At 36.5% G+C, this 27,232-nt stretch overlaps 1 protein-coding gene across 9 annotated transcripts in view; it reads right to left on the bottom strand.

Annotated features, from left to right (window-relative positions):
- The window catches only part of ZNF280D (zinc finger protein 280D), a 247,229-nt gene that overhangs the window by 121,876 nt on the left and 98,121 nt on the right, over positions 1 to 27,232 (bottom strand). For 3 of the 9 annotated variants that reach the window (XR_006293287.1, XM_043555348.1, XM_043555354.1), the window contains exons 1-5: positions 23,305 to 23,458; positions 6,434 to 6,477; positions 3,283 to 3,429; positions 1,102 to 1,167; positions 863 to 1,002 (exon numbers count right to left, since the gene is read on the bottom strand). Coding sequence is in view for 8 of the 9 variants with exons in the window: in XM_043555348.1 (XP_043411283.1) it covers positions 863 to 1,002; positions 1,102 to 1,167; positions 3,283 to 3,418 (342 nt within the window). In the remaining variant the exon portion in view is untranslated. Of the gene's footprint in view, positions 1 to 862; positions 1,003 to 1,101; positions 1,168 to 3,282; positions 3,430 to 6,256; positions 6,326 to 6,433; positions 6,478 to 23,304; positions 23,459 to 27,232 lie in introns of those variants that run through there. The other 6 variants (XM_043555350.1, XM_043555351.1, XM_043555352.1 and 3 more) reach the window with 6 other exon arrangements.

Below are 27,232 nucleotides of genomic sequence, written 5' to 3'. Positions count from 1 at the left end.
GTCAACACAGTAGAAAAGGCAAATCATGTCTTTGTATTATCATGAGAATAGTGTTGACTTTCAAAACCCATGGAAGAGTCTCAGAGGAACCCCAGAGACTGAAGACTATACTTTGAAAACTGCTACAGTAAGGCAATGGCTCCATTTTAAGTATATATTAAGTATACACACATACACACACGCACATACCTATATGTACATATGTATACAAATACATAGAAACTATGGGTTAGTCTGGATTGAAATTCTAGATCTATCATTTGCCATCTGTGTGACCTTAAATGAATTATTTAACCTCTGTGAGCCTCAATTTCCTCAACTATAAAACAGGAAAAATAATAATAGTGCCTCTTCACAGGGCACTATTAATGATTAATTTATGTATAGCATTTACAACAAAGCCTCATAAATATTACAAATATTAACTATTACCATTAACTATTACTTTTTGTTAAGAATTTTTTAAGTGAACTAAATTATGAAGGTATATTTTCAGAATAAAAAGCTACAGTGTCCTCTCAAAAGTTTTCCAATTAAGAACTAAGAACATTTGACCCAGTTTACAATTTTTGCCATTATGCAATATTCGTAATACTTTTATTCATGTTTTGTTATCGCAAATTCCAATACCTTACTATTTATTAAGTGTGTTACCTGATTTAGGAACAGACTACATCGGTAGTTCCTTCCAATATTACTCCGGATACTGGCTGAGCTATCATATAGATAGTGACATTCCTGATGCTGATTATGCTTCTATTGGATGACTACCCACGACAATGCAGAATTTTAATTGGCATTGTTTATACTGATAAATAATATCCAATGTATCCCTGAGCTGTGTAGTTTTAGAAACACTTACAGGTTTAGACAAAGGCTGAACAATAACAGAACTATCTGAAGATCTAGATTCAGGATGAAAATTTACAGGCGAGGCAGCCACTGGATTTGATGCTGGGTTCGTGTAGTGTTGATTTGTAGGCTTGAATGCAGCAGTAATACCTGTATTTTAAAATTAAACAGTGCATTGAATATATTTAGATATAATCAATGATGTCAAAATACTTCACTTTAAAATAAAATACTAAAATAATACTGTACCTCGACTGAGCGCACCATTCTTTATTCCCCTTGAATATGAGCTGGGGTTTACTCTATTCAAAATATCTACAAAAAATTACAGTGATTTTAAAATTCATTATTTGAATAAAACAGAAATCATGAACTGAAACAATCAAATAGATTCCCACAAGAAGTATATAAGTTATCACTGATTTAAGAATACAGTTAATTTTGGGGTACCTGGTGACTCAGTCAGTTAAGTGTTCAACTTTAGCTCAGGTAATGATCTCATCAGTCCTGAGTTCGAGCCCTACATCGGGCTCTGTGTTGACAGCTCAGAGCCTGGAGACCATTTTGGATTCTGTGTCTCCCTCTCTGTCTGCCCCTCGCCCAGTTGTGCTCTGTCTCTCAAAAATTTTTGTCTCGGGGCACCTGGGTGGCTCAGTCGGTTAAGGGGCTGACTTCGGCTCAGGTCATGATCTCATGGTCCATGAGTTCGAGCCCCACATCAGGCTCTGTGCGGACAGCTCAGAGACTGGAGCCTGTTTCAGATTCTGTGTCTCCCTCTCTCTCTGCCCCTCCCCTGTTCATGCTCTGTCTCTCTCTGTCTCAAAAATAAATAAATGTTAAAAAAATTAAAAAAAAAATGTTTGTCTCTCAAAAATAAACATTAAAAAATATATATGATTAATTTTAAACATATAGATCTTTATCTACCAAAGAAACAAGATTACTAGCCTTGTTTTATAGAATAAGAATAAACTTTCTAATTGTAACTCAAAATCTAAAAGCCAGAAGTAAAAGATTAATAAATCTGACTACATATAAGTCAAACTTTCTAAAGTTTCTTTCATGGTAAAGAAAAGGTCCACATAATAAAAATCTTCCAAAAATATATGTATATGCAGTCTATAATTAGCATATGTATCTTTCTTTGAGTGATGACTCAGGATCCTACCACTCAAAATCAAACCTTATCCAACCTCCATATCCCACTCACACCTCTAGAAGCCTTAGAAGTGTTATTATAAGGGATCTCATTGGATTATCTGTAGCATTACTTTTGAGTTGTTTTTTTTTCAATGTATTTATTTTGAGAGAGACAGAGAAAGCCCAAGCTGGGGAGGGACACAGAGAGAATCCCAAGCAGGCTCCACGTTCAAAGCGGAGCCTGACACAGGGCTCAATCTCACAACCGTGAGATCATGTCTGAGCCAAAATCAAGAGTCAGACACTTAACTGACTGAGACACCCAGCTGCCCCTACTCTGAAGAATTCTGAAAGGGAAAAACTAGCAGAGATTGCAGACTAAAACAACTTACAGTTTATCAGGGTATCTTATAACTTAAGGGGTTTCAAATCTACCAGTATACCTGAAGTCAATCTGAGCCTAATTTAACTTTCAGGATCACTTGAAAGTTCCTGATTCTGACATGTGTGTTACCTATGTAACTTCTAGATTTTTTGGTAATCAAGCTAAAATTGGAAGAGTGGGGATTTGCCAAAACCTGCTGGTCAGGAAAAGGTAAAAGCACAAACAGTACCAAACCTCATAAAAATTTCCTTTTTACCTCACAGTAAAAATAGAACCAGATCACATAAAATAACTCTATAAAGTAAAGGCCACACAAAAGTAGAGTTGTTTTCTGATAATGGCAATGCAGTACTGTATATCTAAGCACTACAAATGTCTTACAGAATAAAAACCTGTTCAAACAACCTGACACCATTTTCATTCAGAAATTTAAGATTAAGTATTACTCCAACCATCAAAGAACTATTGGCTGAAGTAATTTTTAGTGGCTGTATTCTACAAAACACAAGTTTGTACCCTCCTACCTAGCAGTTCTATATAAACACTTGACTCATATTCCACATACTAAAATATTTTATGGCTTATACCTTAACAACAATAAATTCATTTAAATTCTGCATCTTAACAGTCCAGAAGAGAATTTCTACTGGGGTCAATCTCCTTTTGGAAAGAATTATTCTAAAACTAATATACATTGTTCTAGTTGAATACTGTTATCAGTCATCCCTAATTGGTATAAATTCAACCTGACCTTAACCGTCATGTTTTCAGTAACAGAATTTGAGTTACTATTTTATAATATGGTAATATTCCAAAGAACTTACGTCCTTATAAAGCAGTTCACAAATTTTCCCATTAGAAACAATATTTTATAAAACTTGGCTTCACTAAAAGTAAATGCTTACTTGAAATTGCTGGTTTTGAACTTGATATCTCTCCAACAAAGATTGGCTCATCATCATCATCATCCTCAACCTCTTTTACTTTCTTCTGCCATGGTTCCAACTCTTCTTCTTCACATTCCATAAAGAGTTCTGCCATTTTTGAATTATCTAATTTCCAAAAGGAGAGAAGCAAACCTTATTTTCAAAAAGAAAAATACACTTTTAAAAATTCATAGTATATTTAAAATCTACTTTAATCATCCTAATAGCAATGTGACTTGACATTTGTAGATAGTGCATGGCAGCAAGTGAGAAACTCAGAGCTCACTCTCTAAGATACAAACCAATTTAGACAGATAATGGTTGACAGTAGTAGTTATTTAATGGAAAAGTCAAAATGAGTTCTAGTCATATGCCTGGAATATAATTTTATCTACAAAAGGACTGTACCTAACCATTATCGGGAGGAGGGGGGGATATTAACAAATGGGAAATAAACTAAGACTGGGAGGCATCTCCTGGGAGATATACTTAGTAAAACTAAACCAAATTCAGGAATTCTAGACACAAAGCAGTGATGAGATGCTAGACTAAAATAAGGGAACAAGGTGAGACTTATTCCATTCGGGGCAAATTAGACCATTTCTCACCTAAAGAAACAGACCAAAGAACATGCAGTAAATATGAACATACACCATCCTAGAAGTTCTGACCAAGAACAGAACTCCTACGAAGCATTTTAATACTTCACTCTTAAATATTAATGGACAATCAATAAGCACCAGAAAGTTTAGGAAAATCTCCTGTCTTTTAGAACAAATCAATAAAAAAGATAAAGAATCCTAAGGAAAAGAAATAATGCAGAGAGCAAGAAAAATATTAAAGAAAATACAATTTACATCTTTAGAGATATTAGATAAGAAAGAATGTTATAAAAAGTAATATTCACAAAACAAAAAATAAGGTTAAAAATATGATAGGAACTCCTGGGTGGGTCAGTCGGTTAGGCATTCCACTCTCGATTTCAGCTCTGGTCATGATCTAGCAGTTCCTGGGATTGAGCCCTGAGCTGGACTTTGCACTCATGACCTGCGTGGAAATCAAGAGATGGACGCTTAACCAACTGAGCCATGCAAGCGTCCCTGGACTATCTGACTTCTTAAACTATCTGCATATATTGATTGCTTTAAGCTAAGATGGAGAAAAAAGAAGAGGAGGAAGAGGGGAAGAGGGGAAAGAAGAGAAACAGTACTGAAGGCCTAAACTTATATCCCAACTAGATATAAGTGGTGCTTAACTGATACACAGAATGAGATGGGTGGTGGTCTACAAAACAAACAAACAAAAAAACCCTCCAGGGTTCTGGCTTTGACAATAATATATTTCATTTATCATTTAAATATAGTCATTTCTAAAGGTAATTTTTTATTATATTAAAGTAATGCCACTTCTACTTTTGACTCAAAATTAGGATAATGTTCTACCAGGTCTTAAAACATACTAACTGAAACAATTCTTTGATGGCATACAAAAGAAATACCTTATCAAATTAAGAACCATTATTTTATAAATTTTTAAATTTTTTCCTTTCTATAAAAGTATGTCACAAATCATTTCCTGTCTTAACATTATTTAAATGTTAATAGTCCACCTACCAAAAAAAAGGCCTTTCCATTTTCCCAAAGGTCATAAACATATTAATTGATCCCTTTATTTTCTAAACTATAATGTTTTATTAACTACATAGAGTTCTTCAAGTAAAGTAACTAAAAATATTACTATATGTCCAAGACCAAACTGAACTCTTTGAGTGTATTTCTCTACACACTAGACAGGCAGTAAGCACATAGTATATAATAATCTATGGCTAGGAAACTAAGTGAAGTTAGGCAATGCCTAGCTTTTAAAAATTAGGGAAACTTATAAATGGATAATAAAAGTTTCCAGTTAGTATATGTTATGGGCTAAATTGTGTTTCTCTAATATTCATGCATTAAAGTCCTCACCATCAGTACCTCACAATCTTAATGTGTTTGGAGACAGGGTCTTTAAGAGATAATGAGATGAAAATGAAGTATCAGGGTGGGTGCTAATTCAGTATGACTGATGTCCTTAAAAGAAGAGATCATGAGGCGCCTGGGTGGCTTAGTCAGTTAAGCGGCCAACTTCAGCTCAGGTCATTATTTCACGGTCCGTGAGTTCGAGCCCCACGTCAGGCTCTTTGCTGACAGAACCTGGAGCCTGTTTCAGACTCTGTGTCCCCCCTCTCTCTGACCCCCCCCCCCCCGTTCATGCTCTGTCTCTCTCTGTCTCAAAAATAAATAAACGTTTAAAAAAAAAAAAAAAAAGAAGAGATCAGGACACGGATGAAGGACATGCTTAAAGGTAAAACCATCCAAAGACACAGGAAGCATATGGCCATCTCTAAGCCAAGGAGAGAGACGTGATATACAGATCCTTCCTTTATGGCCCTCAAAAGGAATCAAACCTGCCAACACCTTGAACTTGTACTTCTAGACCCTAGAACTGTGAGAAATTCTGAAATAAAGTTCTGTTGTTTAAGCCATCCAGTCTATGATACTTCATTATGGAAGCCCAAGCAAACTAATACAGAAGACAAAGATCTTGCTCATTCTTCTTAACAGGGTAATGCCATTGTCAATACATTTAGGATACATTGTTGAGAAAAAAATTTTTTAAGACACATAACATCTTTACATTTTTATAAATAATTATATTTTTGTCTATGCATAGAAAAAATACAGGTAATTATATACACCAAACTAGCAGTTATCACTGAGCGTAAGAAAAAAACTTCATTTCTACTTTACTCACGTTTTAATTTACATCATTTTTTATGTGAGCATGTTACTCCAATAAATTTATGTTTTTCTGTCTTTAAGAAAGTGTGCCTACCCTTCCTTCTTTCTACTGAAGCAAATTTATCAGTACAAAAGCCACGTATACTACTATCAGTTGTGGCAGCAACACTTACTTTTTGGCTGAAAAGGGTTGTCGCCCATCAAGTTGCAGAGTTGACTTTCTGTAAATTGTCACCTGAGTACTGACACATGATATCAGTCAATTTTATGAGTCACTTTAATGCCAAATATTGAAACATGAAACTTGGGGTTCAGAAATTCTTGGATCTAATTTTGATCTCAAAACTCACCATGTGATTCCAGACAAGACAGCAATTTGTATCTGTTTTCCTTCCTATAAAATAAAGATACCTAGTATTAGAGTGGATCTCATTAAATTAAGTGTACACATATTTAATCTTTTTTCCTATAAAAAGCTCAATTTTTTTTTTAATTTTTTTTAACATTTATTCATTTTTGAGAGTGAAAGAGACAGAGCATGAGTGGGGGAGGGACAGAGAGAGAGGGAGACACAGAATCCAAAGCAGGCTCCAGGGTCTGAGCTGTCAGCACAGAGCCTGATGTGGGGCTCGAACTCACAGACTGTGAGATCGTGACCTGAGCTGAAGTTGGATGCCCAACCGACTGAGCCACACAGGCGCCCCTAAAAAGCTCAATTTTTAAGTTTGATATGTCTGACTTTTACTTACAACTCACTTTACATAATTGGTTCATTCAAGAATTTAGTAATAAAAATGGTAATTCTCTTAAGTACTTACTACTTGAAAAAGTCTGAATTATTAAAAATAATTTTTTAATCTTTTTGTAAAAATGAGTAATCACCTCATAATGTATTGTTTTAGTAAGTCTGAATTTTGAAATGCTAAGTGATACTAATCTTTAACTGTTACTTAATCATGTTTCAGGTATAAGTGTAATTACTTCCATAAGAAAACATAACTTTAAATAAATTGTATTTTTCTTATTTTTTACCAAAGAATTTAAAAAGAAAGAAATTAATTAGATATATTTCAGTGTAGATTAATTCATCCAAAAATAACTACTCATTGGGGAACCTGGCTGGGTCAGTCACAAGAGCATGTGACCCTTGATCTCAGAGTTGTGGGTTCAAGCCCCAAGTTGGATGTAGAGATTACTTAAAAAAATAAATAAACTTGGGGCGCCTGGGTGGCTCAGTCGGTTAAGCGTCCAACTTCAGCTCGGGTCATGATCTCATGGTTCGTGGGTTTGAGCCCCACATCGGGCTCTGTGCTGACAGCTCAGAGCCTGGAGCCTGTTTCAGATTCTGTGTCTCCCTCTCTCTATGCCCCTCCCCAACTCATGTTCTGTCTCCCTCTGTCTCAAAAATAAATAAACATCAAAAATAAATAAATAAATAAATAAATAAATAAATAAACTAAACTTAAAAAACATAAGTACTCATAGCCTTCATTTTTTTAAAGTTTATTTATTTTTGAAAAAGAGAGCACAAGTGAGGGTGAGACAGAGGGAGAGAGAGAATTGCACGCAGGCTCCACACTACCAGCGCAGAGCCCAACGTGAGGTTTGAACTCAGAATGATGAGATCATCACCTGAGCTGAAATCAAGAGTCAGACACTTAACCAACTGAGCCACCCAGGCACCCCTTAATTCAGTTAAATAGTTATAGCTTATCTCTAAACAGTATCAGTATTACAAATATGTCAAGGAAATATATACATAACAATTTTTGCTCATGTTAAGAACCTACTGTTACCAAGAATACAGAATATTTTTTAAGTGCCACAATTACACAGCTTATGAGACTCATATATATTTTTTATTTGAGTAGTTATAATCATATTGGGTCATACATAATGGTTATATTAAATATTACATAGTTGACACATAGATATTTTGCTAAGTGACCATACAAATATCTCTTACCAAAATTCTGTAATTAGTATTCAATTTACAAATATTCAATTAATGAATGACTTGTCTATATGAATAAGACATCCAGTGCCTATTATGACAGAGATGACTTTAAGATAACCTACTTCAAAAGCCTGAGGACCATAGTAGCCTACTATAAAAAGTTGGAAGTCCTCAGATGAAACTTGAATCATAAATTCAGCCTGAAGCTGCCCTGTGATGTACAGTAGCCACTAGCCACATGTGACAATTTAAGTTTAAATTAATTAAAATTAAATAAAATGTAAAATTCAGTTTCTCAGTTTTACTAGCCACATGTCAAATGCTCAAGGCCACATGTGGCTGGTCGCTACTATATCGGACAGTGCAGCTACAGAACCTTACAATTGGACAACATTGGACTAACAAATCATTGCCATATTTTGTTCCGTTAATGAACAAACACTTTCATGGATTCTTTTGTCATCTCAGCCACTGAAGCATGCTAAAACTATCATCATAAAAACCTCTCAGGTCACACTGCAGAATTTTGGTGGTAAGGCATGGAATTCTATGAAGGATTAAGTCAGCTGTCACTGAAGTGGAATATCCAGCAAAGATATGCAGTATGGATCTCAAAGTTCCAAAACATTTCTAATAGCTTCTACAGCTCAGACTTAGCCCCAAAATAGCCAGAAAAAAAGAGAATACTCTACTTCAGCTACAGACTCATTCCATGCCAAGTTTAATACACTTGTTTCTATGAAGAAAAAAATGAATTCCAATTAACTGACTTATCAAAGACTGTTTAGAAAATGATTCATTCACTGTTGGGAGACTGCTTATATAAATAATTTTAATTCCTATTTCACTATTTTTTGTTTCAGCTTTTATATATCCAAAATTAAGCTATTATCTTAAATAATTTTTTTTACAAATTTAAAAAAATCAGTAAAAATGTAGGTCTACATTCTTAATTGAAAAATTTGCTTTTAGCCACTGATAACTGTCACCTGATGCAATGTCACTGTGTTGAATGAAAGTAAGGCATTTGATCTGGTACATAAGCACACAGTATGACACAGGTGTGCTATGTACTAGATATAGTTCAATTTACTTTCTGATAAAAGATTAATTCCACAAACCCCAACTGTAGAGTCTGCACATTAAAAAAGAGCATTAGGCTAAAAGCCAGAAGAGGCAAGTTATAGCCCCCAGCACTACTACAACCTGCAGTCAAATCGCCTTGTAATTTTGGGTCTCAGTTCTTAGTTCAACTAATAATCTCTATGGCTTAATTCAGCTCTCTACTCTGCTGTATACTGTGTACTTTAAACATTTATTAACAGTAAACAGTAAAACATGGTGAAGAATGAATGCCACATTCAAATTCTGACTCAACCATTTATCATCTGTACAACCTTGGGCAAATTACTCTCTGTGCCTTGCTTTACTTTATACATGCAACTTATTTCATGAAGTTACAGTGAAGATGAAATTAGATAACACACATAAAGTACAAAGCTCTCTGCCTGGCACACAGAAATCATTCAATAAATCTTAACCATTTTTAACTCTTGGCTTAATCACATTCTGAAAAACTCTAAGAACAGATTACAATTTTGTTATTACACTAGAATTTTCAAGATATCAGCTGAGCATTTAGAAATTATTTTGTTTTTAGATCTTTATTACATTATTTCTTTCGCACGATGAAATGTTAGCTTTATAAGTATACCTTCTAGAATGCAGCTGTCAAATCTATCCTACCATATTTTCATCTTTTTAAGAAAGAAACATTTATAAACTAGTGAAAACACACATAACAATTTTAAACCCTCATATAAACATAACACACATACCTACAATTCATCAATACTGTTAAAATATATACTACCTGTCTCATAGGTTAAATCAGTATCTAATTAAAAAATACCAACATATAAAAATTAACATTACGATAAAATACCTGATATCAAATCCATTAAAAAACACTTTCATTTTACATGCAACACTGTATTTTAATTTCTAAAAAAAAATCATTTTAAAAATGAGTAAGGGGCACCTGGTGGCTCAGTCAGTTACACATCTGGCTTCGGCTTAGGTCATGATCTCACGGTGAGTTCGAGCCCCACCTGCGTGGGGTACTCTGCCTCTCTGCTCCCCACCTCCCACACTCTCAAAAGCAAACAAACAAACAAACAAACAAACAGTAAAACCCTTAAAAAAAAAAAATGAGTAGGTACCAAGTTAAATAAAAAAAAGAATGTGAGGAATACGGTGAATGGTTAAGTTTTCTATCTCCCCAGGCCCCAAAAGTCAGTTATTCAATAAAATAACCCGAGAAACCACATCATAAAATTAATGCTTTCTTCTCATCATAAAAGTAATGTTTTAATAGGGAGTTTGCATTCCTAATCAAGAAATTAGCAACAGTAAAACCAGATAGAATTAACATAAAAGGGAAAATACAAAACCAAAATATAATGATTTTAAATAATGAAAATTTGTATTCAAAATAAGTACAGCATATATATGTTCAACCAACTCATAAATTTTGTCTAAGATTAACAAGCTAGCTGTAATCAAAACCACACTGAGATATCACCTCACGCCAGTCAGAGCGGCTAAAATGAACAAATCAGGAGACTATAGATGCTGGAGAGGATGTGGAGAAATGGGAACCCTTTTGCACTGTTGGTGGGAATGCAAACTGGTGCAGCCACTCTGGAAAACAGTGCGGAGGTTCCTCAAAAAATTAAAAATAGATCTACCCTATGACCCAGCAATAGCACTGCTAGGAAATTTACCCAAGGGATACAGGAGTGCTGATGCATAGGGGCACTTGTACCCCAATGTTTATAGCAGCACTCTCAACAATAGCCAAATTGTGGAAAGAGCCTAAATGTCCATCAACTGATGAATGGATAAAGAAGTTGTGGTTTATATACACAATGGAATAGTACTTGGCAATGAGAAAGAATGAAATATGGCCTTTTATAGCAACGTGGATAGAACTGGAGAGTGTTATGCTAAGTGAAATAAGTCATACAGAGAAAGACAGATACCATATGTTTTTACTCTTATGTGGATCCTGAGAAACGTGACAGAAGACCATGGGGGAGGAGAGGGGGATAAAAAAAGAGAGGGAGGGAGGAAAACTATAAGAGACTCTTAAAGACTGAGAATAAACTGAGGGTTGATGGGGGGTGGGAGGGTGGGGAAAGTGGGTGATGGGCACTGAGGAGGGCACCTGTTGGGATGAGCACTGGGTGTTGTATGGAAACCAATTTGACAATAAATTTTATAAAAAAAAAAAAAGCTAGCTGTAAGAAACACTAATAAACCTTTAACAATTTTACTTATGTACTTGGAAGTGTTTTTCAGTGGAGTAATTTGGATGACACAGGGTCACTGGTACACTGTTCAGAAAAAGTTTGATCTGTCACTCTTTCCTCCTCACAAATTTCCCAAAAAATCAAGTATTCAAATCATTCCACTGACTTTAAAGCTTTGGTTTATGTTCTATTTCATTTTATAAACAATTCTTAGTCTTTATCACTAATAGCATACTGAAAGGGAGGTCTATATTTTTAGAATTCTAATCCCAAATGAATAGAGCTTTAAGGATTCAAAGTGTGTTCTTAACTATGAGTAGCAATCTATTATTTCCAACCCTTGTTTTGTGATCTCTCAAGAATTTCCAACTATCTCAAGGAGATTACAAAAAAACTCATTTTAATGTTCATTACCTTAAAAGCATACACAATCTTTTGAGGACAGAGAGTCATTTTAAAAATTTCATTTTATAGCACCTTAATATCCATCACCTATTGATTCCACTGTGGAAATTAATTGTAACAAGGTTAGAAAACAGAGAATGATGTCTACCTTGGCATACATCACACAAATACAAACCTTAAAGCGTAAGCAATAAACCCTATATAATTGAAAAAGACCCACAAGCGAAATCTGATTTCATAAAATTCAGGTGTTTAAATATGAGATTTTATAAAGAAATTAACTTAGTAAATTTATTTACTAACATTAAGCAGATGAAACAAAATTTCAAATCAGTATTTTCTCCTTTTATGCCTATTTTTGAAAATGCTTTATTGTTAGAAAACTAAGTATCTTTTTGTAGAATCAGTCCAGTTTATCAGTTACTGTTAAAAACCACAGACTTATTTCTGAAAAAGGTACATTTCAATCACATAAAATGTACAATCAGAAACATCTGACCACTAGCAACTAAAATACTACAGACAAAATACTGAGAGATCATAGAAACTTTAGAAGCTATGTCATCAAATTTTAACCAATTTCTGAAAGACTGTTATTTTTATTTTAAGTAGAATAATGTCTTTTGAAAATGGTCACTCCAAGTATATGAGAAAAGGTCTCCATAAGGGGAGAATATGGATACACTGTTTTATTTTTTAAATAAACCAAATATTTCAAATGTCATTTTAAAAAAGGATTATACATGCAGGAATCTTAACAGTGAACAAGCAAAGAGAGAATGGAAAGGGTTGGGACTCAGCCTTGGCTGGAGTTCCAGGAAAGGAAAGGACGGGAGGGGAGGGGAGGGGAGGGGAGGGGAGGGGAGGGGAGGGGAGGGGAAGGGAGGATTCCATGCAGAAGAAATAACATGTGGAAAAGATCTATGACACAGCAAATATGAAAAACAGAAAAGAAACCAGTGTGAGTGGAAAAGAAAATCAAGGGGGCATATGGTAGAAGGTAAGACAGAAGTCAAACAACCGCAGCATCCTAGAGATCATATTAGGAATCTTGTCCGTAATCTAAGAGCAATGGAAAGCCAAAAAGGGGATTTTAAACAAGAACTGGTATAATCAGATTTGTAATACAGTGTCAAAATAACAGAATTTGAGTCTAAAATCAAAGAGACGGTAGTTTTATTCTATTCTGTCCTAATCATCCCCACTTGGAATACAGTGAGTATACTGGCTAGGATGTTTTCACCTATAAGTAACAGAAAACCCAATTCAAATTGGCTTATGCAAAAGAGAATTTTTAGCTCATTTACAGAACTAAATACAGGTGCAATTTAAACAATGATTTACAAAGTTGGCTTTTCTATCTCTGTTCCTTGATTTCACTTCCTCTATGTTGTTTCTACCTTCAGAAAGGTTTCCCACTATGAATGACTCCAACTTAACACCTTCCAAGATTCAAGTCCAAGACTCTAATATAGAGGGTTAGCTCTGATTGGAGTTGACTGGTTTGACTGGTTTAAGACATATGCCCTTCCTGAAGCCAATCACTATTGCTAAGGACTTGTAATAGGTTTAGTCCTAGATCACATACTACCCCTGGAACCAGAGGCACAACAACAACAACAGCTAAGATAAAAACTGGTTCCCCAAAGGAAAATTAAGGTATCTGTTACCAAAGTAAAGGGGAATGAATGTTAGGTAACAAAAACAACAGATGTCCATTATAAGGAATTAGTATTAGCACTTTGTCTAGGTCAAAGGACTAAAGATATTTAACCTAGGAAACATGAGACTGTGGGGCAGGGGTGGTAGAAAAGAAAGCTATTTACAGGTATTTTAAGTTTGTCATGAGAAAGAAGGAAAAGAGTAGGTCTTGTTCTTTCTAGCTCAAGTGATAATAATAACAATATTAGTAATATTTACTTGTTTTGAATAAACAAGAATTTCATTCCTAGTGTTCAGCTTCAACACAACTACTTAATTTATTACACACTATTATGTTATCACAATTACAAATTATGTTACTAATAATAACAATTTATCATTACCATAAGCTAACATTAATTAAATGCACACATTATTTTGTCTATTCCTCAAGAAACTCTATGAGGCAGATACTATTATCATCCTCACTTCACAACTGTAGAAACTGAATTATTGAGGTTAAGTACCTTGCCCAAAGCAACACTATTAAGAGTAGGACAAGGATTCAAATCTAGACACTTAAAATATCACAGATTCCAGCCATACACTACTTGCCTCCACCAGGAACAAGACCAAAATTACAGGGAGGCAGATTTCATCTCAACACAAGAACAGAACAATTCATGGTTAAATATCAGGAAATGAGACGAACTCAAGGTGTGATAGATCACCAAACAAAAATATGAAAAATTCAAGCATTATGTAATCGAAATGGTCACTTTCCAACATCCCCAAGGATCCTTCCAACCCTAATATAAACATACCCATCTGGCATAGATATGAAAATGTAAATTTTTGCCTAGACAAAGGGGATTTATTATTTCAGTGAATGTTGAATTATGAAAAGCCAATTTGGTATTATGAAGTCTTTCAGTAATCAAATCAACCATTCCCAAATATTTTCTAGAAACTCCAAGTTCAATATAAGAAATGAAGCAAATGGGTTGAAGTTCAACACTGAGGATAAATGAGGATAACTGAGGATAAAAGCAAGTAAATTCCTGAAGAATAAGTAATAGTTGATAATTTTAATTAAATAATATAAGTTGAATTTTAATAAACCTGTTTGATGTCAACTCCCAATGATATCAAGATCTACTTCACAGACACGGATTCAGAGCAAAATCCCAAATATCAAATCATGATAAACCAACTGTTCAGATTTTTAACATTTTTGATGACACAAAAATCTTTAAAGTAGTATCAATAAGTAGAAGGCCTATACTTCTATATACTTCAGCAGACTGCTTATAACTATAAATCAATCTAAATCAGCAGAGTCATTAAAAGCTTCTATGTGAAAGGAATCCTTCATAAAAAAGGGTATGAGGAATCTCTTTTTGTACCACCTCCATTTCATCCAAGTAAAATTTCTGCTAACCCTGATCCAGGCTGCAATCCATTTGCTCTACTTATCACCGCCCATTCTGTCAGTCAAAACTAACCTAAGCACCACAGTACAGCTACTACCTTTTCTACTGCACACACTGTATTCTACTGACAATCTGGATAACCCTCCCCCATTGCCAAAGCAAATTACCCTTTCTTCATTTACATTTTCCTTATCTTTCATCTATTTTAACTCAATTTCTTGAAACCTCCTCCTCAAATATTTTCTATATGCCAACAGACTGTTTCTCTATCTACCTGCTCCAATTTAACTCAATAGATTCTCCACATTTTCTTGCTCCTTAAATAGTGCAAAATCAGGTTTTTCAGAGTTTAGTCGTCAGCCCTACACAAATTGTTACCTAAACAACAGATCTAATAAATTCCATTGTCTTAGGTTATCAGTTCTCAATAGCAGGGTATAAAATCATCAAATATTAACCTCCAACCTTGACTCCCCAACTCAGTTCCGCCTATCATTTCCTAACTGCTAAAAACTACTATCTGGGTATTTAAACTCACCTCAAACTCAGTAATTCCAAACTGAACATAGCTTCTCCACAAAAATTAGTCCTACTTCATGATTCATAACAGCCAAGAAGTGAAAACAAGCCAAATGTTCATCAACTGATGAATGAACAAAACATGATGTATCCATACAATGGAGTATTACTCAGCAATAAAAAATGAAGTACTGGTACATGCTACAAGGATGAACCTTGAGAACTTTATGCTAAGTGAAAGAAGTCAGTCACATACTGTTTGATTCCATTAATACCAAATGTCCAGAACAGGCAAATCCACAGAGACAGAAACTAGATCAGTGGTTGCCAGGACCTGTGGAGTGGGGAGAGGCAGCTTAACAGTACCATTACCTGAAAGTTAATGGTCTGAAAGCTGAAAATACTACCTTGAGATTAGACGATTTTGATGATTGTAGAACACCATAAATGTACTAAATGCCACTAAATTGTATACTTTAAAATAATTTAAATGATGAATTTAATGTTATGTTAACCTGACCTCAGTTTATAAAAATTAGTTCTACTTCTCTTCTTCCACCAATAAAACTGTCATCCTTCTGATCTTGAGTCCTTAGAAGTGTTTCTCAATATTCCCCTCTTTTATTCATCATATCTAATCAATCAATTCCCCAGTCCTATATAGTCTTCCTTCAAAATATTTTCTACAACCACCCTTGATTTTCGATTAACTACATACTTGTTCAGGCACTTTGAACCTCACATCCATAGTAAGATTCACCGTGTAAGATTCACTTTATATCAGCCTCTCAGCATCCAGATCTATATGATTTCATCCATTTAACATAGAACCACCAAATTAACAATGTCACAAAAAAATGTTTTCATTGTGTCATTTATCAATTCCAAACTCCTCAGTAACACTCCACCAATCCATGCAGAGCTCGGTTATCCTAGTGCCAGAAGCTTCTAGAATCCAGTGAGGTACAGAACAGGCCAAATGTTTTAGAAACTGTCATTTCCACCAGTGGTTGTCGCTGCCAGGCTGCAAGGCTAGTCCTATACTATCCAGCTTAAGCAAACAACATGCAATCCTGAGATTAAAGGGCTGAGGTTTGAATTAGGTAAGAGCAAGGCATCATAGCCTACAAAATTAACATACAGCATTAGGCATCCAGTAAGTATTACAATAAATGAAATGCACTTTTTGAGATTCAATTCCTTCATCTGTAAAGGGCATATGATGATAATACCATCCATCTCAAAGAAGCATTTATTTTAAAGATAAAATATGATGTATAAATTTACTTTATAATATATAAAATACCACAATAAAAGATTGGAAACACATCTCTTGTGTTACAACTCCTCAAATAAACACAAATACTAACAATGTAGTGTCAAAAAAGTAAGGCCAATTTTCTTATTTACTTTTTCTCTATTCAACAAAGTTGAGAGCTCTATTACTTATTTTTAATCCTAGAACTTAATAAAGCCATTTTGTTTATGAGGGCCTTCCCATCAGCAATCAACAATCCTGTATAAAATCAGATAATCTTAAACCCTAAATGGAAAAAGCAAAATAAGTAAACAAAGTAGGAGATAGGGATTACCTATACCTAAAACACTCAGACCCCTCCCAAGAGCTTTAGGCTTCCCTTCTCAAACTTGCCAAAGGTAACAATTACCCACAAAATAAGGAAAACACAGGGGTAAAGCCTAGAAGCAAGGAATATATTATTTCATAGACTAATGATCTTTGCTTTGGTTAATAGCCCTCAACTGAAAGACATGCAAGTAGCGGTCATGCTAAAGAAATCCCAAACCTGGCAAAAAAAAAAAAAAAAAAAAAATAGTGCGTGTCTAATTAATTTCTAAGGATGGAATCTTAGAAGTCCACAAACCCCAACCTGAAATATTCAAGATATATTAATTTACTTAAAAATGACTACAATAGGGGTGCTCGGGTGGCTCAGTTGGTTAAGCATTCGTCTCTTGATTTTGGCTCATGTTGTGATCTCATGGTTCACGAGACTGGGCCCCACTTCAGGCTAGCACTGGGCATGCATCCTGGTTAAGATTCTATCTCCCTCTCCCTCTGCCCCTCCCCTGAACATATGTGGGGTCTCTCCCTTAAAAAATAAAAGAGAAAAGAAAAGAAAAGAAAAGAAAAGAAAAGAAAAGAAAAGAAAAGAAAAGAAAAGAAAAGAAGAGAAAAGAGAAGAGAAAAAAGAAAAACTTCTAAAAATGATTATAATAAACCCATTACATACTAATATAAATATTTATGTGAAAAGTACTTCCCAAAACAAAATATTTAGAGAGGGGTGGCATTGTTTTATATTTTTGCAAAACCCATTAATATCTGCCTTAATAAAGACAGCTGTATTTTCTTATCTGCTTCTACATTTAATCTGTTGCACTACATCGTTCGGTTGAAAAATCCAGCCTCACAAGATACGTAGGCGGTAGAGAGAGGATCTTGTATAACCCTTGAAAGCACCTCAGGTCCCCAAGACCATGGTTAGAGAACTGCTACACTACATTAAACAAGTCAAAGCCTTTGTTTAAAAAAGAGAGCTAAATTAGAGCTGACCAAAAATTTGGTATATACCAATGCCAAGGAGTAAAGTCACAATTTTAAATAGTTAGGGAATATTAAAGTGATGAGCACAACATTAAGAAAAAGCATTTAGGGGCGCCTGGGTGGCGCAGTCGGTTAAACGTCCGACTTCAGCCAGGTCACGATCTCGCGGTCCATGAGTTCGAGCCCCGAGTCGGGCTCTGGGCTGATGGCTCAGAGCCTGGAGCCTGTTTCCGATTCCGTGTCTCCCTCTCTCTCTGCCCCTCCCCCGTTCATGCTGTCTCTCTCTGTCCCAAAAATAAATAAACATTGAAAAAAAAAATTTTTAAAAAAAAGAAAAAGCATTTATTAAGCAGTAATTATGTATAAAGCATTGTATTTAAAAACACAAAGATGTAAAATGATACATCATTCCAAAAAATCAGTGTTCATCATCATATAATAAACCAGAAAAGCAGAAATGCTTGCAATGAAAAATAATTGAAATAAGAAATATTTTTTATTTAATCAAGTTCGCCAAAAGGCCTAAATATTACACCCTGATTCTACAGGGTTTCAGTTAATCATTTTTTACTATAGAGGAGCTCTGAAGGTAAAGTTGGGAAATAATGGAAGAAAAAATGCTAACAACAAAAATATTGTGGAACAGAAACGTCAAGGAATAACTTTTTAAGTACTACCTGCATTCATTAGAGATGGAGTGCAAACTGCTGAAAAACCTATCATGGCAGTAGATGGAGAGGCAGGCAGGTTTAATGTGTTAGAAAGGGGGCACTTTATATATCTGAAGGTCCAAATTAACCATTAACCTTTAATATACTATCAGAATCCACAGAAACAATTTTAGTTTATTTTCTTTCTCGGGTAGTTCTAGTTGTAAAGATTGACATTTTATGGCTTTTATTGTTTCCTAGAAATCTTCAAACAACATCTTACTACTTTTAAACAGAATAAAACTCATTGTATTTGACAATTACTATGTGGGTCTACAGGATCCTTTTATAAATGTAAGATACATTATGCGATCATAGTGATTTTATTCTTCTTACATCTTGAAATAATTGGCTAATTCCATCATTCTGGGTATTATTTCACCACTGATAAACAAATATTCCCACCTATGCTTACAAAAGAAAATTATAAATGAGAAAACATAAGAACGATTTAATTGCCTAGAAGAATAATGCAACAGTTAAGTAAATCATCATCTTTCACTTTTCTTATCTTTCAGTTTTCTTATTGTTTTGCACAAAATATTGCATGAACTTTCCAAAAGATGACTGAAGACATTATCTTTGTAATCTGTGTCGAAAAGAAAAACTTTACTTCTACCCTTTTATGTTGTTGTACCTGAGGACCCATGAACTAAACTAACAAAAAAAACAGATTAACAGGAGAAAACGCACAAAATTTTTATTAACATTTACACACACAGGAATTCACAGAAAAGAAGTAAAACTCAAAGAAGTGGTTAAATTCAAGGTCTCATATACCATTTTAACAAAGGAGAGGGGATTAGGGCTTTGAGAGACAATAAATCATGGGAAATAACTAGGAAATACATGGGAGGACTAATGGAAGATAAGGGTTATTTTCATTAGGTCTCTTTATGCAAACTTATCTTGGTATCAGCTCTCCATCTCAAAGTGATAAGAGTCACTCTTTCCTACTAAGGGGGCCCGGGGCGGGGGGAGAGGGATGTCTTCACAAAGGGATATTTATGCCTTGCTTTGAGGCAGATAACAGGACAGAAAACAATTTTTGCTTCTTTTAATTCCAAACTGCTGTCCACTCAAAATAATCCTTAGCTCAAAGTGGCATATGTTAGCACAGCATACCCTGATCCTTTTCATATGCTTTTATTTTAGTCTTCCCTAAATACAGTTAAGAACTCAGAACTTTTTATTTTCTGCCCATTATGGGACAGAAGAAAACTGGCAGAGGACACATTTCACAATTATTAAATGAACCTGAAAATGAATGCAAAGATAGACAGCAAACACCTCAGACTCTAATGATGAAAACAAGGAAATCTCAGACTAAATCTTCAGATGAGATTAACCTGATACAGTTCATAAATGGACAAATGTTAAATGCGGGTGTATATAATGATGACTAAAAGGAAATAGAAAATGTGGAAAAATTTTTTAATTCACTGGATTGGTTATGCTAACATATCTACAAATCCATAACTGAAAATATCTGGCAATTATGAAGCAAAGAAGATGGCCATCAATGCTTCAACAAAATTAAGACTTATGAAAGGTTTCAAAAAATTCTTCAAGTATTGCATTTAATGATGCACATGCAAAAGAAAAAAAAAGCCCCAGAATGATAAGAACTTATCAGAAGTATTTGAAATCTCAAATCAGTATTTACAAGATAAATACACTCCAAGTTCATTCATGTATGACAGTTGACCAGTAGTTAGTTACATTCAAACAATGTTGCCCATTTCAGGTACACATACTTTCAAACCCTGAAAAACATTTACTAAAAATCTGGGCAACACAGGACAGTGAATCATCCTAAGCTTGAAAGATGCAGATCTACACAGATTCAGAAAAGGGTGGGAGCAGAACGAAGAGTAATAGAAAAATCACAAGAATGGACAAAAGAATTTTAAAATTCTGTCAGAAATACAACATGTGACAAAATTTTTCTAAGTTTGGAACTAGGTTAGTATTATTATCCAACAAGAAATTTTCTTGATTTGGCAATATCAGGAAGACCATGGTTGAACTTCTATGAATTTTCCACAAATAGGACATAAGAAAAAGTCAACTGCACATAATCTGGGCTTTATACATATTTGATGACTCTTAACTATCCTACAAAAAACTAGTTTTTTTCTCAGCTCAATGCATTCTCAAGCATAAATGAATTCAAAAACCCTTGCATAAATTAACATGAAGAGAGATGTATTATAAAAGGACTACATGAGAGGTAGATATGCTCATTAAGAGGGTTAGAACTTATATTTGCAAAGGAATGACTTGAAAATGATAACCTATGACTGACAATAGTGCAGGGAATTCTTTCAGTGTATGGGGAAAGCTTCAATTACAAAACCATAAATTGCCAAGAAAAATATTTCTCATGCAACTAGGAAAAGAACTTGCAGAAACAAGGAATTTTGTCTAACCCTTCAACCACAACATTCTTTTGCACAGGTCTCAAAGTGGGAATAAAGGAAGATACTCTTCGTGTGCATACCAAAATTTTTAAAACGTGCATATCCATTGTAGTATGTGGTATATAATTAAATGCATAAAATATATATGTACAGAAGGTACAATTTAAACCTAACGAAGAGTAAACTATCAGTAAAATACAGAATGTGGGTTATTTTACAGGACTACTGGTAGCCCGGTCTCAAAGGTCAGTGTCATTCAAAAATAAAAAAGAGGGAACTACAAAAAATTAAAAGAAACTAACACAAACAAATGTAATGCATGACTGGATACCGGTTCCAAAATAAATCACTAAACAGAACATTTTGGGGACAATAGGAGAAATGTGAATACGTACTGCATATAGATAGATAGATAGATATATTAGATTGCAGGGATTATTCTTAACTTTAAGTGTGCTTATGGTATTGTGTTTATATGGAAAATTGGCCTTATTTTTATGACACACAGATAGACACATCCATCCACAGTACTTAGGTGTGAATTGTGTTATTTGCAGTGTGCTCTGAAAATGTTCACCAGAAAGAATCTAAGATAGGTACTTAAAGCAAATGTGACAAAGTGGCAACACTGTTTAAACTAGGTGGTAGGTTATATGTGTCCAAACAGACTATTCAACTTTTCAATATGTTTGGGGAAAAAAATAACATCAAAACTTAATAAAAAGTTGAAAAACTAAGAAATGAAGTCTAAAAAACAAAAATGTCAAAGAAGGAGCAACTGAATATTTCTTAAATTTTGTAGGTGAGCCTCCTTGCTTCTCCTCACTCACCTTATTCCCACAGACAAAAAAAGAAATATAATATAGTGAATTGCGCACTGAGGTATCAGAAGACCTAAGGTTCTAGAAATGGTTCTATCACTCCTTAGCCATGACCTCATTAAAGATGTCTCCCTGAGGCCGTCTCCTGATCTTCAAGATGGTGCCATAAACACAGACCAGTGCAAAAGGGGTCTTCGGGTACAAACAGATTGTACCAATGGCAGATACAAATGCAAGATGACAGTTGTAACGGTATTTATACTGATGTTTCGAAACATCAAGAGCAAAGCAGCCGTAACAATTCTCTAAGCAAACCAGTGCCTTCCTTGGCACAGCAAGTTTCCGCTTAGGCAGCCTAAGTTGCCACTAATCCCCCGAAAGCAGGACTTCTCACAAATGCTAAGAGGGGGCTTTTGTACTTTAAAACTCTACTCCGAGGCTTCAATTTTATGCTTAATGGCACTAAAAGATGTCAAATTCTTAAGACCCAGTCCAAATCTCAAAACAATAAAGTTTAAGTCCACAGAATTTTTAAAAAACCAATCTTTGCAAACAAAGAGAAACCCTTGGACCAAGGTCTCCCGTGCTTGCAGAAGCGGGTCCGCTTTGACGTTTCTCCTCTCTAGCAGATTTCTCCTTAAAAGCCTTCAAACTTGACGTAAGTTGGGAAGAACTTCCATCTCTAGAGCAAGATAAAACCTCAGAGTGAGCTCATTCTTTATGTCTCATTAAGTGAAACCTGAAAGCACGGTCAGTAAATTGTGTACCCAACTCCACGTTTCTCCTCAGGGCCCTTCTGCAGACAATAACGGGACTTCAAGGGCAGAGCAGGGAAAGTCCCTTTGACAAGAATGAGGGTGTGAGCGTGGAATGACTGGTCACCTGGGGGCGAGGGGTAGGGCAGCAGACAGGGGCCCTAGGGCCCTGGACGCCTGGAAGTTCGGGACCCCCTTTGGTCTCTGTCTACCACTTTAGAGACTCCAGGGAGCGTCGTTGTGAAGGAGGCATGGGTCCCCGCCAAACATCGGCACAAAATGTACGGCGGACCAACGGGAGTAGTCTCCAGAGGAGAGCCAAACCCAGGCTGGGGCAAACAGGCGCACAGGCCCTGGAAGGCGAGATGGAGGAGGCGGTGGAGGAGGCGGAGGAGGAGACGGAGGAAGAAGCGGCGAAGGCCTGCGCGGCCCCGGCCTGCCGCACCTAGCCGTCTGCCGCGTCGCGCCGGGATCCCTCCCCCGCCGGGGCCGGCGCAAGATGGCGGTCAGGCCGCCGCCGCGCAGCCGGTCCCCTCCCCCGCGCCCTGGGCGCTCTCGGCAAACCGCGCCGGCCTCGACACCCCCGGCCCAGCGCCCCCGGAGTGAGGCGGCGCAGGCCGCGCGGGAGGGCCTCTGCCTGCTGCAGCGCGGGGCGGGCGGGGGCGGGGGGCGCTTACCGTGAGCGGAGCGGATCGGCCTGACTGGGGCCCTGAGGAGGAGGAGAAAGAGGAGGAGGAAAAGGAGGAGCACGAAAAACTACACGGCGGCAACGGCGGCGGCTCCCATTGCGGAGCAGCAGATGAGCCGTGGGAAGGGGGGGGGGGGGGGTGGTTCTCGTGGAGCCGGCGCGCTGCCTCATGGGTAGGCTCCGGGTCAGCCTTCGCGCGTCCGGGCTCCCTTTCTTCTAGCCGACACGGGAGGCGGGCGCCGGCATGTGCGTCGCACCGCAGGCCTTCGAAGGCCGCGGCGCCCCACCACGCGCTGGCCGCGGGCGAGGGCTAGGGCCCGGGCCTGGTGAGGCTGTGAGAGCCCGCCTGCTTGTCGGCCCGGTTGGGCCAGCGGTCTCGAAATCGGGGCTGCACCGGGTCTGAAGGCGTGGGAACGTGAGTTCCGGGTCCTCCCTGTGTGTAGCAGCTAGTTCTGGGCAGGCTTGGAAAGAAAGAACGTCTAGGAAGAGAGGCTCTATTACAAAGACTGTTCCTGAGGCGCGAAGACGTAAAACAGATGAGAAGTCAAGACAGGTTCTTTTAATAATTGGCTAATTTCGCCATACTTTTTTCAAACCTGCGATTTTAATTGTGTCTCCTTTAATTCCTGCCATATGGATGCCTGTAATACCTTAAAAAAAAAAAAAGAAAGAAAGAAACATGCATTTACAAGAACACTTACCAAGATACTGCTTGCTACACACTATATTTTGATCTGTAAGAGAGGTTTCCTCTCCGAGTTGTTCTCACAAGATCAATGTATCTTCATTAGATCCTTGAAACACATACACACAACACCAATCACTGTGCAAACCCATCACTGAATTGTACTAATTCTCCCTATTTGAATAAGTTTCTTCTTTCTCATCCAGACTGCCCCCAGCTTTTCTTTGGTGTTTAGCATTACAGTCACTTCATTATTGGTTACCACCCCCAGATTAATCTTACCCAAAGGCCACCTGAATTAACCCTAAAAGACCTGGAATGGCTACAGGTAACCATGACCTACTCTTCCCCCATCTGTGCCAGGGAGAGTCTATCCAGCTTTCTCTTTTCTTGCTGGCCCTGAAAGTCAACTTTGTAGGAAAAGAGAATAATTAAAATAACAAACTGGGAAGCTAAAAGTTAAAAAAAATCTTGGTGTATTATTCTTAAGTCGTTATATTTCAAATATACTTCTAGTGGTTCTCAAAGCATTATGGTATGAAAATGAACTTAGATTTCACTCTGTGTTCTATAGTTTGGTCCTCGGTTTAAAGAGACAGAAACTTCATGTTGTTAGACCCTAGAGCTAATTTAAATCCAGGGGATGATTCATGCCAACCAAACTTAATACAGACTGATATACAAACCAATTTATCCCTCTTTTTTTTTTTTCCTTGCGTGAAAAGCATAACTGCTCTGAAGACCAGAAAACCTGGTTGACACATTTTCACTCAAAGGAAACATTTATATGAGAAGCTACATTATAAAGGATGTCCAATGAGTATGGAATCAACACACATGAAGTAATTTAGATTATTATTATTATTAATTATTATTTTGACTACTCCATCCTTAAAACTCCTCCCTTGGCTTGTAGAACATGACTCTCTTGGTTCTTTTGACTTACTATCATTTTCTTAAGAGCTTCTCTTTCTCTGACTTCTATTTTCTGCCCTTTTCCTTATATACATACTCTTTAAGTATCCTCACCATACTCATTCTCAAGTGAAATCATGCTCCACACCCTTCCCTGACTTGTAGTGGGCATAGGTGATTGCCCAGCTTCCATTCCATCACTCCATTGTATCCACCTATACAATCTGGATGGAATAACCACTATCCAATTCCAAGAATGGTCCAGTCAGCGTAAAACTATTATAATTACTACCCTTACCTCCCTTTGAACCAGTTTTGGTTTCATAAACCAATTAGAGCAAAGCCCAGGATTTTTGTTTGTGGGCAAAAGAGAAGTTCTTTCCTTCTCTGAATGCTATAGCATTGGCATTAGAATGTGAATACTGGTAGAGTTATAACTTCTTTGTCCTTTTTTCTACTGAGAAGAGCCAACTGAGAATAAAGCTAACAAATGGAGGAGGAAGGGCTGGGTGAATCAATCATAGGGAAAGGAAGTCAATCCCTGAGAGCATCACAAGCCTCCAAACCAAACCCAACCTGAACCCCCTGCTACCTCTAGACTTCTCTATTATATGTGCCAATAAATTTCCTTTTCTGTTTAAGTAGAAGGGATCCAGAATAAGACTCTGTGGCAAAAAAAAATTATTTTTAGCTGAAGGCATTTGAGTTCCTGCAATCTCTTATCTGCCTAAAAGTGGAGCCTCCCAAAAGAACTCAATTGTCATAAATCTCCTCCCAGGGAGCAACCAGGGAAGATTAGCTCTTATCAACAGAGACAGTGAGAATTGTCACCACACCTAAACAATCATTATCACAAAACTATCATATCTCCCATCTATTCTCCTACGGGCCCATTTATCTTTCCTAAAACGTCATTTGTTTTCCCATAAGTGCACTTTCTCCCCCACCCCTTTCCAATAAGTCAATTGGTTTCATGTAAGTGCCCTCTCCCCTCCCCTTCACCTATTTAAATTGTATATAAGCCCCAAATTCTAACCACTCCTTTGAGTCACATTTCTTTGTAAACCCTCCTACAAGGTTTGTGATTAAATTCTGTCTTTTCTCTTGCTAACCTGTCCTTTTGTCACTTTTATTCACAAGCCCCTGAAAAGTAAATCTAAGAGAATAAAGAAAAAGTTTGCTCCCTGCCAAAGCCATTTTAAGTGGACTTTCTGTTACTTGCAAGTGAAAGCACCCTAACTGTGACAGAGACAAATATTCACCATCTTGCATACCCAGGAAACCCACATTTCCTAGCTCCTTCTATGTCAGGCCATGTGACTGTTTCTGGCCAGTGCAATGTAGGCAGAAGCAGTGATTGCCCAATCTAAAGCCTGACCCTTAAAGCCTCCAGTGATTTGTAGTTCCATTTTATTTTTCACACATCAGTCAGCCACATAACAGAAAATTCTGAGGAGCTAAGGAAAGGCAGTAACATTAGATGGAAGGACCCCAGTTCTGTTAATAATTGCATGGAGCACATCTAATACAATGATCTTCATTGTACTGATGGGAGCAAAACATAAACTTTTACTGGGTTATGACTGAGATTTGAGGGTTGTTTATTACTAAATCACTAACCTTGATTAATAATAGAAACAATGGCCTACCATAACAAAAAATCCAAATAGGTCGCATTAGTTTAGCATAGCAGTCATGTGGAAATTAAAGAACCATGTAGTAGGCTGGATAACCAAAAATTCATATTAGGCAGGGGCTAAGCTGTTGCCTATAATACCTTAGAAGGCAGATTGGTATAAGTACATATTTTCTAGCTTTAAGGGAAGAGTTGAGAAAACAATATTAATTGTAGATGTTGGTGACTTTTTATGTGATTAGCAAGATATTACTACAAAGAGATTAGCATGGAACCAGTTTACAAACAAATGAAAGGAAATAGAATCCAGCATTTGGAGGCCTTGCAGAGTTTGAAAACACAATGCTCCTAGATTCAGAAGAGGAAGAGCTATGATTTTAAAAGGCTTTGAGCAAGGAAACCTCAGTAGGATTTGAACAAAATGACTCAGCCCTTAGGAATAGATCAGATTACACATGTTGTTTCAAATAGTATCTACTGTTTCAGATAGCCTCAAAGTAACAGCTATTATTTGTTCCCCAGCTTTACTGAGGTGTAACTGACAAAACTGTATTATAAAGTGTACAGGATGATTTGATATACATATCCATTGTGAAATTATTACAATTAGGTTAATTAACACATCCATCCCCTCACAGTTACTTTGCATGTGTATGGTGAGAAAGTTTAAAATCTACTCTC

The sequence above is a fragment of the Prionailurus bengalensis genome, chromosome B3 (assembly GCF_016509475.1).
Source record: "Prionailurus bengalensis isolate Pbe53 chromosome B3, Fcat_Pben_1.1_paternal_pri, whole genome shotgun sequence".
NCBI classification, from domain to species: domain Eukaryota; kingdom Metazoa; phylum Chordata; class Mammalia; order Carnivora; family Felidae; genus Prionailurus; species Prionailurus bengalensis.
Note: the sequence above shows the minus strand (reverse complement) of the source record. Positions and strands in the feature narration are given on the sequence as shown.